Source organism: Hypomesus transpacificus, chromosome 3 (genome assembly GCF_021917145.1).
Source record: "Hypomesus transpacificus isolate Combined female chromosome 3, fHypTra1, whole genome shotgun sequence".
Lineage (NCBI taxonomy): Eukaryota > Metazoa > Chordata > Actinopteri > Osmeriformes > Osmeridae > Hypomesus > Hypomesus transpacificus.
Genome location: NC_061062.1, coordinates 7,771,235 through 7,788,401, shown reverse-complemented (window position 1 = coordinate 7,788,401; position 17,167 = coordinate 7,771,235). Strand labels below are relative to the sequence as shown.

General features: G+C 38.6%; 1 protein-coding gene across 2 annotated transcripts in view; it reads left to right on the top strand.

Annotated features, from left to right (window-relative positions):
- gabrb1 (gamma-aminobutyric acid type A receptor subunit beta1) overlaps positions 1–16,085 on the top strand; it is a 29,278-nt gene extending 13,193 nt beyond the window's left edge. The window contains exons 5-9 of one of the 2 annotated variants that reach the window (XM_047015040.1): positions 7,345–7,427; positions 10,709–10,843; positions 11,093–11,245; positions 13,499–13,746; positions 15,738–16,085. In XM_047015040.1, coding sequence (XP_046870996.1) covers positions 7,345–7,427; positions 10,709–10,843; positions 11,093–11,245; positions 13,499–13,746; positions 15,738–16,085 — 967 coding nt within the window. Of the gene's footprint in view, positions 1–7,344; positions 7,428–10,708; positions 10,844–11,092; positions 11,246–13,498; positions 13,753–15,737 lie in introns of both variants that reach the window. The other variant, XM_047015030.1, reaches the window with a different exon arrangement.
- The last annotated feature ends 1,082 nt before the right edge of the window (positions 16,086–17,167 follow it).

Sequence of the window (17,167 nt, the reverse complement as noted above, 5' to 3'; positions counted from 1 at the left end):
GTTATAGTCAGCGTCACTCCATCAAAAGAATAAAACATCAACACATTATTTTAGTCTTAATTAACATTACAGGCGGTTATATTGAGTCGGACCAGCTAATTGCTTCAAGGGCATGTTAGACTTTACTGTATGCATGTCACTAATTTATGTAATTTGCGTCTGTGTTAAAGAGCTCCCAATTGTATGACATCATCATCATTGCTAGCAAGATCACGTGGATACAATCATTGTGGCTAGGCATAGCTCTGAGGATCAGGTGAGTCATTAATCTGAAACTGGCAGTTAAATGTTTTCCCTTACCATACGCGCTTCGCTTGGGGGGCCACACATGGTGGCCACTTAGCATTACCAGGAAGAATCTGTGGCTTGAAGTAAAGACAGACACTCACTCAAAAACCCTTATTTTTGGTCTGCATTGATAAAAACATAATTTCTCTTTAGCCAATTACTATGATTGTTTTAAAATGTTAGAACTTTATTCGGTCTATTGCAAATCAACTAAAATTGAAATTAAATGATGACAAATGAAGTAAACTTATAAATAACAAGTGAAACATCTAAATGAATTCATAGGCATACAAATAGGAAGAGTCCCATTCTGATTGAAACAGACATGTAATGTTCTTGCTTTACGACCTACCTTGTGTGTCAGCTATGGGGCATGTTGCGGCAACCGTATTAATCATAGGCTGAAGCTTTAAAATGTTGCTGAACTCTGTTGTTTCCATTACGCAATCAAGCCGATGTGTGCATCTCTGCGTCTCTCCTTTCCTCTGATGTATACTAGCCTGCCTTTTCCTGCCTCACGAGAGAACCCCAAAATAACTGGCATGTCACTGTGACAGCTTTTCACTTTCAACTGCCTCTCACACATTCTCACAGTTTCTCATTGAGCTGGGATATTTCTTTCACACTTGCTGCAGAATTATTATTCCCTCCGGACTATCACAAGTATTCAGACTGTGTCCTGCTGTCTACACTGAGCTATATTTAGACTGCTCCAAATGACCTTACCAGTGACTGTTAAGTGCACAGGTCAAATGTTACCATCTGAATATCTTCTTATATCATATACATATGGTATTTTGAATGGTCACTGCACACACTATTTAAAGGTACTAGTTATGCTCTCTGCAGATTGATACAATCTGGCATGCTTTATTGAAAAATTAAGGAAATTATGAGGGGTGTTCCATTTTGACGGTGCTATTGCTGGGCCTTTGTTAATGTAAGGATTATTGGCCATTTAGGAATCAGCAATTTCCTATCTACAAAATAAGGAGCAATTGCGTACATATGTGTCTCATGTAATCTGCAAAGCTATAAGCTTTCTGTAAGCTTTCAAAGGGTATATCGTACATCAGAAAATCAGAAAGTATTTGAATGAGATATGCATGTTTGAATGTTGGAACCTCTTTAATCAAAAAGGAGAAAATTCCCTTGAAAGATTTGGAACTTTATCACACTTTCTAAAACTGGTTGTTCCCATCCTTGATTGTGATTGGCTATATCGAATTACATGCCGTTGTAAAATCCAGCATAACCTCACAGGTTGTCCTCATAACATTCTTTAACATTCCATATTACTGCGCATCGAATATTTCAAATTGAAAAAGACGGCAAAGATGTCCATCTGGCTATTGCGTGGCAAAGATTTATGTAGGAACTATACTTTGTAGTAGCGGAAGAATGACGGTTTATTATTAAACTATTTTGTTTTTCTAATTGTTTTTATTGATGAAACCATATCAAATATTTGTAGTAACAGTTTCTCCGCTTCGCGTCGTGCCTAACAACTCCCCTTACCTGTTCTAAAATCAGCGTAAACCACGGCCTCTTGGGGCTTATTGCTTAATTCTACAGGCACGTAATGGGTGAGAACAATAGCTAGTTAACTCCACCTCCAACCATTTGGACAGGGCATCCTCTGGAAGTAGCCTTAAATACCATGTTTGCATATGCAAGGTAGCGTGAGGCCTACCAGCACTCCAAGGTTTTTGTATTGAAGTCAATGTTGCCAAAGGAGGATGGAGGCTTAATGTCCTGATGTCCTTAATGGCTGATCCATGGTGCTACCACAGATAATGCTGTTGAGTTTCTGTAGACTTTCATTGCAAAACAGTGTATTGTTTAATACATTTTTCATATTCATATCATATTTCGTATAGTTTTATATAAAGATTGTTTTACTTTTCAAATGTTCCACAATTTTTAATTTATGAAATTTCCTGAGGAAGATGGTCCTCCCCGAGGAGCTTCCACTGATGTAGACACCCATACTGACAAGTTACAGTCCTGATGCCCCTATTTTTACTCCATCTGCTCTCCCTGCACCTGGTTTATAATTCATTCAATCCTCTCTTAATGCATTTGGTGTGTCTTAGACATGGGTCTACAGCCACATAATATTCAGCTGTGTAAGATGAAATGAATATTCATGTGTAGGGGCTTTTTATTTCTCAACATTGTAGTGGTTAAAATGGACAGATCCTGGTGGTATCACTGGACATTTATCCAGGAAAGTGAGCTATGGTCAGCGAGATTAGTTTTCTATACAAAATACAAGAATACTAATTATATAAAGACTGGGTTTGCCATGTAGTTAATTAGACCAGTCTATCCAAACACTAATGCTAGTCAATTGTATGAAAAATTGTGTGGGAAGACAAACCTAGGTGAAATAAGGAGAATCTGTACTCAATCCTTTTAAAAATAAATTGTAAAATTGCATTTATATAATATCAACTACATATTATCCATACAAATTATTACAATAATAGTCAGCACTGCTCATCTGGCTGTATCTGCACAGTAAAGTGATACACAAATCTGCTTCTAAGTGACAGTATGCTCACAAAACACATATTTGTAAATTGAAATGTTGTCCAGCAAGTGAGTATACTCATTTGATGGTGCCTAGCAAAGCAATGGAAATTAAATCCTTGTAGTCTATATACAGTGCCAAATCATAATGTTTGTGTAGCCTACACATCAAATTGTAACATTACAGAATCAGGCAAACTTTTGCTCATTGATTCTAGGGGTGTGGAGTCTGGTCACCTTTTGTACTTTTTGCTTTGTACTTTCTTGCTTGAGGCAATCTTTCGAATCCACTTGTCTTTAATTAGTTTGTCCTTTACTGAGCATTCCACCCAGCTGCTAGTCCAAGCACTTGTCCTCTCAAAGTTGGACTACTGCAACTCGCTGCTCGACGGTCTCCCAGCATGCCCAACCCGCCCTCTCCAGAGGATTCAGAAAGCGGCGGCCCGTCTGGTCTTCAATCTACCCAGACGCTCCCATGTTACCCCGCTCCTCGTCTCCCTCAACTGGCTTCCCATCACGGCCTGTATCAGATTCAAATCTCTGGTACTGACCTTCCGAGCGGTGAACGGGACTGCACCCGACTACATCAAGTCTCTCCTCCAGCCTTACACCCCCACCCGCCACCTACGGTCTTCTTCTGACAACCGCCCGGTCCCAACACAAGCTCTTCTCCTGTCTGGCCCCCCAATGGTGGAATCAACTCCCCACCTCAATCAGGGACTGTCTCCCCTCCTTCAAGAAAATGCTCAAGACACACTTGTTCCGGGAGTACAACGACACTTAGGAATGCTTGGCTGGACCTGATGTTAATTTCCTCCACTATCACAATGACTCTTATTGAGAGACTTGTTGCTCTTGTTTGTTGGTTGTAACGGATTTAAATTATTGTACTCGCTGTGAAATATTTTTTACTGTTGATTGTTTTTCTTCAGGTACACTTGCACTTTCAAGAGTTTCATGTTGTTTAATTGTAACTTAACACCTACTGCATTTCAACTTCATACAGTGTCACATGAGATCAGTTGTTCATGCGCTTCGTGAAGCTCAGCTAAAAGCTGTGTAGCTTATAGTGCAGCTCATTACTATGTATAATGCCAGCTCAACATGGCTGAAAGGGATCCATTACGAAACTGGCGTCAAATATTTTTTTGGGGGAATCTCGAAGCGCTTATCCATGCAACGTCAAATGTGGCACCGCACATATTTTGGTTCCAAAATGGACACCTGCAAAATTACAACTTTGCACACTGCCCGGTTCCTGAGCTAATCATAAAACAATTGTTTAAGCCCTGTGCCGTCTGCACTGTCCAGCTCCGAGAGCCCTGTGCCGTCCTTGCTGCTCCCTCCATCCTGTCCCTAGTGGTCCGCCATCTCCTTGTCTCTGCATGGTCAGCCTGGGTCGCCCTCCGGACCTGTCCCGTCACTTGGCCCTGCCTCCCTGTCGGCCCCATGGACGTTAGGGGTTGGGCGTCGGGAGCTGCCTATGGAGAGGGGGATACTGCAATGCCCCACCTCCCCGAATCCCTAGGCTCATGTTTGTTGTGCTCCTGTGTCTTTTTCGGTTTGGGCTTCGTTGTAATTAGTCGATTGTTGGGTTTTTGTTCATTAGTGACAAGTGTTGGCACCTGTGTCTTGTTTGGTCTTGTATTTAAGTCCCTGTTTTGCGCTCAGTTTTTTGTCGCTTTCAACACTCGACACTTTTGTCGAGTGTTGATGTTGTTATGTTGAGTAAAATTCGGTTGTCAATGTTAGTTACGTTCCTGTCATAGACTGATGTCACCGTTATCAAGCTTGTGTAACTAATCTAGTCCAGTCTGTCTTGTCTACACTTAACTCTGCAATTATGAAACCTCTGCATTTGGGTCCACCTCTCAGCCTGCATCAGTCTGCACGCATACTCACCGTGACAAACACAGTCCCTCTCGTGTGATATTGCTTAAATATTACGTTTGAATGTCTTCACAACATCAAACTTCCTAGATCCAAGTACACAGGGTCAAAGGTTCTAATTTTTCTCCGTTTCGCAATCTACTTTACATCGCCTCGCAAATGACTTGTTGTTTGTTTCTGATTCAGTACCACTAGTTTACTCCATCTGCTATGGCAGTTATTTGTAAACATCAGCACTGATGTAACTGTCTGTTACACCAACTGAGCACCAGACCAACCCCATGGCAAACATCACATACAGTGCCCTCCAAAAGTATTGGAACAGTGAGGCGAATTCCTTTATTTTTGTTGTAGACTGAAAACATTTGGGCTTGACATCAAATAATGAACGTGAGACCAGAGATCAACGTTTCAGCTTTTATTTCCAGGTATTTACATCAGGATCTGATGCACAACTAAGAAAATATCACATTTTGTTTGAATCCACCCATTTGTCATGTGAGCAAAAGTATTGGAACAGATATACTTAAAACATATTTAAGTGAATAAGACTTAATATTTAGTTGCAAATCCTTTGCTTTCAATAACTGCAGCAAGTCTGTGACCCATTGACGTCACCAAACTTTTGCATTCTTCCTTTTTGATGCTTTCCCAGGCTTTCACTGCAGCCTCTTTCAGTTGTTGTTTGTTTTGTGGGGTTCCTCCCTTCAGTCTCCTCTTAAGCAGGTAAAATGCATGCTCTATAGGGTTTAAGTCTGGAGATTGACTTGGCCAGTCTAATACCTTCCATTTCTTGCCCCTGATGAACTCCTTTGTTGTTTTGGCAGTGTGTTTTGGGTCGTTATCTTGCTGCATGATGAAGGCTCTGCCAATCAGTTTGGTTGCATCTTTCCTTAAATTGGCAGACAAAATGTTTCTGTAGACTTCCGAGTTCATTTTGCTGCTGCCATCATGTGTTACATCCTCAATGAAGATTAATGAGCCCGTCCTAGAAGAAGCCATGCAAGCCCAAGCCATGACATTACCTCCACCGTGTTTCACAGATGAGCTTGTGTGTTTGGGATCATGAGCAGTTCCTTTCTTTCTCCAAACTTTAGCCTTTCCATCACTTTGGTAAAAGTTAATCTTTGTCTCATCAGTCCATAAAACTTTGTCCCAGAATTTTTGAGGTTCATCTCTGTACTTTTTGGCAAATTCCAGCCTGGCCTTCCTATTCTTCTTGCTAATGAGTGGTTTGCATCTTCTGGTGTAGCCCTTGTACTTTTGTTCATGAAGTCTTCTGCGAACAGTAGATAGTGATACCTTCACTCCTGCCATCTGGAGGTTGTTGCTGATCTCACTAACAGTTGTTTTAGGGTCTTTCTTTACAGCTCTCACAATGTTTCTGTCATCAACTGCTGATGTTTTCCTTGGTCTACCTGTTCGACGTCTGTTACTTAGTACACCAGTAGTTTTCTTCTTCTTCAGGACATTCCAAATGGTTGTACTGGCTATGGACAATGTTTCTGCAATGGCTCTGATTGATTTTCCATCTTCTCTAAGACTCACAATTGCTTGTTTTTCACCCAAAGACAGCGCTCCGGTTTTCATGTTGTTTTCACCTCTGAATACAGTCTGCATAGACAAAACCTATCTTACCCAATCTGAACCTGAGTGTAGACATTCAGTGGTATTTATTGATTGAATAATGTATGTAATAGGACACACCTGGGCAACAAAACACACCTGTCAGTCATATGTTCCAATACTTTTGCTCACGTGACAAATGGGTGGGTTCGAACAAAAAGGTGATATTTTCTAATTTGTGCATCAGATCCTGATGTAAATACCTGGAAATAAAAGCTGAAACGTTGATCTCTGGTTTCACATTCATCGTTTGATGTCAAGCCCAAATGTTTTCAGTCTACAGCAAAAATAAAGGAATTGGCCTCACTGTTCCAATACTTTTGGAGGGCACTGTATATTGCTGATTGTAGTTTTTACAGTTTTCTTGTAATGGTCTTGCAATTTTTGGGAGATGTTTTTCATTGATGAAAAAACAAAATGCAGTGCTTACATTCAGTTGGAAATCATGAAATCACAGTGTTTGACCTATGGAAGTAAAGAAGTTACAGATGTTTCAGTCTCCTGACTGCCTTGATTGTGGTTAAATAATCATACTTATAGTTAGGAAAGAGTATTTAAAAATGGGATGGCCACACAAGCGTGACTTAACCTGTATACCCTAAGAGCACTTATGAGAAATAGGTTTTGATTAATGAAATCATGTTTTTGTAAGGATACTTCAGTACGGAGAGGGCTATCAGTGTGTGAGGAGTGGGGAAATAATGTATTTTCTCCTTTACCTTTCTGTTGAAACTCTTATTAGGCTTCTGTCAAGACTTACTGAAAACAGTACTGGCTTCTGAAACTCCCTCAAGATGTTGACGTTATGTCCAATATTTTACCTATAAAATGTTGTGTAGTTTGTTTGTACACATACTTTTGGAAATGATGCTCAAAACTCAAATCTCACTTGCAAATTGTAGCAATTTTCCTTTTTCTCTCTGCCCATCCTTCTCTCTGTTTATATTTTTTGTATTATACCCAGCCTCTTAATCTTCCTAAACTCTTAACTTTTCTATCTTTCAGGATCACTACTACGGCAGCCTGCATGATGGACCTGCGTAGATACCCCCTGGATGAGCAAAACTGCACCCTGGAGATTGAAAGCTGTGAGTGGTGATGTGTGTGTGTGATATTTTCACCGTCGAGACTTGTCAAAAGCTATCCCCAGAATAAGAGTTATGAACATGTTAATATTTATGTCATGGCAATGTATGACACAATGTATTTACACATGTAAATGGAACTGAGTTGTTCTTAAATTGTTTTTTCTCATCATTTTCTTTTCTTTTGATATACAGTGCATACACATTTTTTGACAAAGCTTATTCAAACGGAAACTGAAAATGATCTGTTTCCATATGTTGATAATGATGTTATCACTAATAGTCCTTACACTTTATTACACTGTACATACTCTAAAGTACAATGAAGGAGAACATTACTGAAAGGCAGCCAAATTGAAAACAAAACAAAAATGAAAAAAGATTGTACTAACGCCAACTGGCATTTCCTGTTCAATCAAGTTGAAGTTCTTTAGTTGAATTATAAATGTTATGTTCATGCATAGTTAAATTATCTGACACAGCTCACAAAGATGCAAACCCTGGGCTTTTTGGGTAGGTTTATTTACGGTGCACTGTAATCTGTACAGTGCACCAAAATGTAATCAGAAATTCTAACTGGACTCAGTTAAATGTGACACACGCTGGTAAATTGGTCCGCATATCAGCAATCTTTAATTTGGGCTAGGACGCAAAACCGTTTCATTTTACTACTTTCCTTTTTTTCATACTACAAAAGTTGAAGTGTGAAAGAAATCACTCAATATAATAAACCACATTTTTAGGATCACTGAATACTCAGCAAAATAGCCTTGTTAAAACCCTTGTGTTATCTTCGGGTCTTTGTGACCATTTAGTCATTGTGACCCCACCGTCGTGTTGCGACAACTTTACCTTATACAAAAATAAAGTGAAGGATTTTCTTTTAACTGTCAGGCTGTCTCAGACCCCCAACAGCAAAAAGTTAAAACAAAATGCTTTTTTTTTCACACAACGATGGGTTGTTGTGACCCGAAGGCAGCACAAGGGTTAAGGCATGTTGTGAGTGCATGATGTGAGTGTATCTGAGTGCATGATGTAAAATGACAGCTAATTACACTAAAGTACTTATTAAAGGCCAGGTAGGTAATGTTGTTGAAAAGCACTTTCTGTCATATTACTTGACAAATACACTTCACATACTGATAGTTACCAATAAGTAAAAAGTAATTGACAGTAAAATTAAATCAATCCAATATATGTGGGCATTGCAGGACTGAAATAAACACAACCAATCATTAAAGCTGGAGTAGTTTTGCGTAGCTAGCTATTTTAGCTAGCCATTTTATTTTCTATTTTTATCATCCCACCCCCTCCTTTGCAATCCACTCCCACAAAAACCATGAATGACTACAGAACTGCCGGGAGACTAGTCTAGTTAGTCCACGAGAGAGAGAGAGCTTTTGAGAGAGCAGCATCGTTTTTTTCACAAATTACCCCATGTCACATTCACATGCAAGAACACACACAACAATATCATAATGAACATTAACATGGCTAATGTTAGTACTCACTACTTTCAAGCTAGCATGTTAGCCTGGTTGTAAACTACAAAAACACGCATTGAGTGCAGGGGCAGAGTGTGCGCAGGTAGGTAGGTAGACAGACGACAGGTAGCCCATCCAATCATTAGTCTCTACCTCCCGGCAGTAGTCATTTTATGTGTTTTGGAGGAGTGGTTTCGAAGGGAGGTGGTGGATTGGGAGGTGCTGTTATTAACAAATGTATTACTGCCTGTAAGAAAACTCTACAATGGAAATCTAATAGACTTGTGTATCATGCATGATGGAAATTAAACAATGTTAATGACTTACAGTACTGTCATCTGCCATGACATTTTATGTTTTGTACTTGGGTACATTTAATATCTTTCTGTCCTGTTTAGGGACTGAGTGATCATCAAGCTATATTTTGGCCAGCATGTTCAGGTTTTTCTGTTGCTATTAGACTAGCTGCTAAACATGCAGAGGATTGACAGCGATAAGCCTTCCTTCACCAAACAGTTGGTAGCTATGTTAGCTAGCTAGCCTAGTGCAGTTGCAACGCCAATGTCCATATGGTTGGGGGTTGAGTTAACCAGCTATTGTTTCCACCCATTACCTGTCTGTGGGTCTGGTAAATATGAACATTTTCAAAATATTTATAGGGGATTTTTGCTTGTTGATTTATGAGGTACCAACATTAAAACAAACATATCTTCTTCAAATATTCTCAGTTTTGTAATGTACATGATTGATACATAATTTGAAAGCTTACAATCTGAACTTTCAGGATACAAATAAAATATAAAATGACCATGACCTACATGCGGACCAAAATACCAGAACCTGTCACAAGTAAGAACAACCAGCGGCACACAGCAGATTCTTATTGCTAAGGATATATAAAAAGAGAGCATGAAACCAAACCTCTTGCAATATATTTATATATTAAACAAAAGGCCATTAGAGATTTTAATGAAAAATATTTAATTGATATTATTCACAGTAAATATGATTTATTTCTGTATTTAGTTTTGGGTAGTAATGAAACAGTCCCTACTTCTCTTTGCGCCACAGGGGTTGCAGGGGCCTGTTGTATGCCTGTGAGGACAACCTTATCCAAATGGCACAAATCAAACAATCAATAGCTCAAAATGAACGAAAATTACGGTTGCAGTAGGCAAAATAACTCTTCCTAAATATATTTAATTGGTTGACATCACTTGGTGAATTTAGCTGACATTTCCTACATCATAATTTCCCACATTATTCTCCCACAGTCATTTTTCCAGTTGATATGATAACCACAGATCCTCTCATATTAATGAAAGTAAAGGAAAAGAAAAGAAAAGAAAGAAACTACTTAAGGAGTGTCTCCAGTAGGGATACGTACTTAGTTAATTCCAACACTGCAGTTTCCTTCAGATAATCTGAAAAGTCTGAGGGGACAAAAATCCTATCCTCTCCAATTAAATTTCTATAACTACTGACAGTTATGAGTTATTTATTTATATGAAATGGGTGCTCTTCTTATTGGTTACATTTTGTCAGAATGATAAATCTGAGATTCCAATGCCCACTTTTCATACATTTTGCTCATTTACTCTGTCCGTTCTACTGGACTGTTTCTTTTTACATTTCATTCTGATCTAGAATCAACTAAAGTATGATAGAATGTATATTCTCATAACTAAAAATACATTTTGATATTACCTGAATGATCAGATTTAGGGAGTTATTTATAAAAACAGCATCGGAGATGTCAAATTATGATCAAATAGTAAAAATTGTTTGTTCTTTCTGCAGATGGATACACAACTGATGACATTGAATTCTACTGGCAGGGTAGCAGATCAGTTACTGGGGTAGAGAACATCGAACTCCCCCAATTCGACATCATAGACTACCAAACCCTGTCTAAGAAAGCAGTATTTGCCACAGGTAATTTTAGAAGGATAAGTCACTTAAACATTATTGGGGTTGATAAAAATGTATTAAGCAAATTATAAAAGTTACATTTTAAACTGGACATTCCTCCAAAACCCCTTTTTGGAATAAATGCTTTTTTGGAATTCCATTGAAGAAAAAAACCGAAAGAAAACATCCTTGATTGATTTAATAACCAAACTGATCCTATCTCCTTGCTGTTCTTTGTGTTTAAAATGTTATATGTGGTGCTTCATCTCTCAGGTTCCTACCCCAGACTATCCCTGAGTTTTAAGTTGAAGAGGAACATTGGATACTTCATACTACAAACCTACATGCCCTCCACTCTTATCACCATCTTGTCATGGGTCTCGTTCTGGATCAACTATGACGCCTCTGCGGCCAGAGTTGCATTGGGTAAATGTCTTGTACAAACTGTATTCTTGGACAAACATGATCTATGGTTCATTAGTTCTGTAGTCTATTATTTCAAGATTTTCAGTGTAATTAGTTCCTCAGTCCAGGGAAAAAAACAAATTTCACACTTCACTGATGTAGATACAATGTTCAGTAACAATTTACATCAACTATAGATACATGACAATGATTAATTATACAGGTAACACTCCAAAACCAAAGCAATTTCATATAACTAAAAGCAAATACCATGGCAGCTTTTTTAAATGTTTTAGTTAACTAAGACTCTATGCAAATAAGACAGGTAAAAGTTGTTGATAGTTGTGTCATCTGCATCTGCTGGTGGAAACTTGCTTATCTATGAAATGTCAGTAAAAGCAAGCCAAGGGGGCCAAATCATGTTATGAATGACTTTACTCTTTATGTCTTTATGACTCATACTGGATAAGTTATGGCACATCTACTGAATGCCTATAGCCGTGTAATTAATGTGTTGTGTGTATATATAGATAATGTAAATCATTACCATATGTTCTTACACACAGTGTCCAATGGAAGGTGATATGCAGCCTTCTAAGCATTGTACTCACTTTCACACACAATTTTCTAGAATAGGCTAGAGCAGGGGTTCCCAATCCTGGTCCTCGGGCCTCCCTGCCCTACATGTTTTAGACGTTTCCTTGTTCCAACACACCTGATTCAAATGAATGGTCGTTAGCAGGTTACTGCATACCTAGATAACGACCCATTCATTAGAATCAGGTGTGTTGGAGCAGGGAAACATCTAAAACATGCAGGGCAGGGAGGCCCGAGGACCAGGATTGGGAACCCCTGGGCTAGAGCATACTAACAAAGCCTTAATGTGTAATGTACACATTTTGGGCCTGTGGCCAATTGTGTACTTTTCACAAGGCAGTACCATGAAGGGAATTGCCTCAGTGGTGGAGTGGGCACATTTGTGTAGCACTTAAGGCCAATTAAACGTAAATGTCCCCCTGAGTAAATGTCCCCCTGTTGTGTCCCACAAAACATCAGAAGCACAGTGTGTCTTCAAACTGTGTCCATAAAGTGTCTTGACTTAAAGACACTTCGCTTCACTGACACAAATGCAAACAAAACAGATGGGCAAACAAACAAACACACTCACCCCTGAGCATGGAGTGTCCATCTGTTCTGGCAGTTTGTATACTGTGATCAGGGATATAACCTGAGTTTGGTTACCAGGTTATTAACACATAAAAAACATTTCAGTCAATTTATGTTTCTATGTTTTGTAAAGTAACAAAAAAAATTGTCTGTCTTGTGCATACAAATGCCTGTGAGATCCACATGGATATCCACTGTAAAATGTCCTCTACGTGTCTCAAATGGATTTGTATATGAGTGACTGAGTAAAACGTATGTATTTTAGTGTGTATATGCTGTACTATACATCTAACGTGAGTCTCATGGTTTACTGAGTGTTCTGTATACCCAAGACTTATAACTACCCATACATGTACCCGTCATTTTGCTGTTAAATGAATAAAATAAAAATTATATATATATATATTTCAGTGCTAATGCCAGGCTAACTAATCTGACATACTTCTAAGATTGTTGTCTGATTACGTACTCAGTCGTAACCTCCATCTACTGTAACGTTTACTAAAACAGCAATAGTGTACGTCTACGTAAAAATGCTAAAGATTAAACTAGAAAGTCATATCTAAATAACTTTATTAACACATTTCCCCTGTGATCTATTTATGAAAAATAGTGTTTCCTGATTTACTAAAGGGTAGACTCTTCTACGTGTTTTCTAAGGCTGCACAATTTGCATGATTTTCAAGCTTGCTGTAGGTAAGTTCTTAGATTGCACACTTTTATTTAGAATGTTGACAGAAAAAGAAATCAATTGCACGCAGAGTCACACAACAGTAATGCAGGCACATAACACATCTACTAATCATAGCTAATCAGCCTCAGAACAAAGCAGGTGTGCAGAAACCATTTCCCAGCAGTCGCTATATAGCTATCTCAGTTTTAAGTTTCAGGTGTTCATTTTGCTGTTTATATTCACTGTTATAAATATAGCTGCAGATACCATTTATTACCAGCTACATTGATAGGAATTGATTCTCCTTGATTCTGTAGTCATCCACAGCACTGCTACATACAAATGTGATGTCTAAAATTGATCCTGTTCAGTGGCATTGTGGAACAATCTCCGAACTCTAACCTAAATCTTGAATCTTTTCCCGTGTTCTTCAGGTATAACCACTGTGCTGACTATGACCACAATCAACACCCACTTGAGAGAAACTTTACCCAAGATCCCCTACGTAAAGGCTATTGACATCTACTTGATGGGCTGTTTTGTCTTTGTCTTCCTTGCCCTGTTGGAGTATGCTTTTGTCAACTACATTTTCTTTGGACGTGGCCCTCATTTGCAGAAGAAGGTGGCTGAGAGAGCAGCTAAGACCAACAATGAAAACAAGAGCCAACTGGAGAGTAACAAAGTGCAAGTAAGTTCAGCATAGCTTAAGTGTGCATTTCAATGTGCTTCCTCTATTCCACATTGGACAAGCCATTGCTGTTCTGCTCATTTCTCTGCTAAACTGGAGAGAAAGTTGACTAAACAAGAGTCTAAAATGATCTGAGGTTGCAAACCTGCCTCAGGCCCTTACTGCTACTGATCTTTGACATACTTATACGGATCACGATAACAATTGTATCTCCTGGATGATTATTCAATGGAGTTTATTGGGTAATTAGTGAGGAGGAAAGAAAGCACATAATTTTTGCAGCAAACCTCGTTAGCTGGAACTGGAGGATTTAAGGGCACAGGCCAGTGGTCTGATCTATGGAAGCGCCAAAGATCCTGGCCAAGTTGGCATTTCCAAAACTGGACCAATCATCATTGTATGTAAGAAGACTTTTATTTTTAAATTAGATGCGGATTGAAAGTGGAATAAATGAACATATGGTCTTGATTAAGATGGACCAACAAGCATGTGACATTAATACCATAAAAAACTGCCGTGAATGTCAAAACAACATTTGTAAAGTTATACATTTTGTATGATATTTTTACAAGTGTGCCCCTAAATCAAGCAACATCAGTCATTACAAATTGAAAAACATTTTTTGAAGCTGCTTTTTTAGCTAAATTGGCTTACTTTGCAGTTGGTGTGATTGTCATGTAATGTCATGTGCCATTGACAGGGGTGGGCTGCATAAGCATTGGTTATTAGCCCAAAATAATAAAATGGATGAGAATAATTGTCCCTTTCTGTGTATAATAAATTAGGCAAATAGGGTGTAAAATCAGTCACTAAACGATTGATGGTTTTTTAACCTTATTATAATAATTTTCCCCTTGGTAATCTTGGACAGTTTATTAGTAAATATAGAAATATGCAGTTGAGTATTGTAGCTAAAGCAAATACAAGTTACTGGTCAAAAGTTTTAGAACAACCCCATTTTTACAGTTTTTATTAAATTCTTAGCAGTTCAAGCTCTATGACCTGAAATGGTACAAAGGTATGTGGTAAAATACGGAAGGTTTAGAACAGTTAGTACAGTTTCCTACACCATCAAAAGGTATTTGGAAACTGGAGAACATGCAGGAAAATGTTGGGCAGACCCAAAGCCACAACAGAATCAGAAGAGATGTTTCAGTGTCAACAGCTTGTGTGATAAGCAGCTCACAGGACAACATTACCCAATATTCATCAGTACCATTGGTGACTACTAAATGGTGAATATTCAAGTAGAACATGGATTTTCTTTCAGAAGGAAAGAATAAGGTGGTAGGCTTCAAATAATGGAATGCACATGCAAACGTCTCCTGACTGAAACCGCAGAAAACTGGCTTGGGATGAACTGAACAGAAGGGTGAAAGCAATGCAACCTACAAGTGCAACACCTTCTGCAAATGCAACAGTGTTGGGAAGAACTTTCCGAGCAATATTGGAATTGAATTGTAGAAAAACTGGCACATTTGTGGTTGGCTGTTAAATCTGCCATTCTCTTACATTTCGTTAAATTATTAATTTATTTCCAATTATTTACATGCTATATGATATACTGTAATTTAAGAGTACTTGCAGACATTGAATGGTGTACATTGTTATAAAATCTGGAAAGATTGAGGTGTTTACTGGTATTGTACATCTTTGCAAAATTATACAGAAATAATTGTAAAATACAATGGGCAATCGTACTGGAATATGATCAAATGTTTTAAAGCAGATTTGTTAGGGACCTCACTGTACATTCATGTAGAATATTGCATCCATCTCTATGCTTCCTGTGAGTTCTGAAAACCATCTGCTTAATCGTGGGCAAATTCAAGTATGCAAGTATGCAGTTGGCCAATCAACACAAACAAATAAATGTTTCCTCCTGTGCAGTGTGCAGGCCCATTTGGTACAAGTGTATTTGGCCATAATGCTCCCATTATATAAACACAATTTGACAATACTTCTTGCGTCCCCATTCTCCTCAGGTTGATGCCCATGGTAACATCCTCTTGACCAACATGGGCCTTCGCAACGAGATGGGCGGGCCTGAGATGATGGGGGCTCTCGGGGACCCCCGGGCCACTATGTTCTCCTACGACAGTGCCAGTATACAGTACCGCAAGCCTATGACCAGCAGGGACCTGTATAGTCGACCGGCCATTGACCGTCCCATTGGCCACAAGAAGGGGCGCTTGAGGAGGAGGGCTTCTCAGCTCAAAGTGAAGATCCCCGACCTGACAGATGTCAATGCTATTGACAAGTGGTCCCGCGTCATCTTCCCTATTGCTTTTACCTTTTTCAACCTGGTCTACTGGCTTTACTATGTCAACTAGGGTGGTACTAGACTGCCTATGCAGCTCTACAGCCTCTAGCACTTTCTTTAGCTAGCTAGGTCTAGTACAGCAAGGGCAAGGAAGGGCATTCATTCAGCCCGTTTGTATGACTTGAGTTAAGGAATGTGAGGCGTTGCGGATGTCTTTTCAGTGTAAATACAATTTAATATTATATTATATATATATATAAAAAAGAAAACATATAATTTAATAAATCCTCTCACCTTTTGCTGTAATAATCCATACAGAAGAAAAGTAAAAATTAGTATGAATCAAGATGCGGTGGAGCCGTGCACTTGCATTTATAAGTCGTTTTGCCAAAAATGTAGACTTTGGTAACTCAATTGTTCCTTCAGAAGGCAACGGCATTTTATTTATTGGAACTCCTTTTCCTACGTATTTCCTCTCACTATCTGCATGCTGACCAAACACAACTTTTGTTTGCCTCAAAGTTAAAAAAAAAAGAAAAAGAAAATAATGAAAAGAAGCCCAGTGCAAAAACAATGGGTAATAAAGGCAGTTTTACTTGGGTAAACCCTATCTTGTGATTCAAGCAGAACTTAAGTTAAAATTCATCTGAAGACTTAAATAGGAAGTTGAGTGCTTATCCTATGAAACAAAGACCACTTTTGGTTCAACTATATACTAATACTAAATTAACCATTGTTTTTTCTGGGAAGAGGTAATGCCTAACACTCTGAGTACTCCAAAAGCACCCTCCCTTACTCCATTTCATGATGCATGCTCTGATGCAGCAATTTTTGGATGGGTAGAAATATGTGCTGCAGTTTAAATCCAGGCATAAATCTAGGCACAAGTCATCTCTCAAAGCAAGGATGCATCTGAACAGTATTTAAACTAGCCTTAGCCTGCATGTAGACTAGCATCATCTATAAATTAGAATGAGCAAATTGTTTCACCTATCTGGTATGCTGAATTAGAGAAGATCTATAGAAAGGGAGGAAGGAACATATTTCTTCTCTCCAAATTGGTCATTTTTTTATTTATTTTGATGAAGGGGTATGGATAACATTCATAACAACTTGCATAAGACTTCAGAACATCCTCAAAGTTATTGTTTC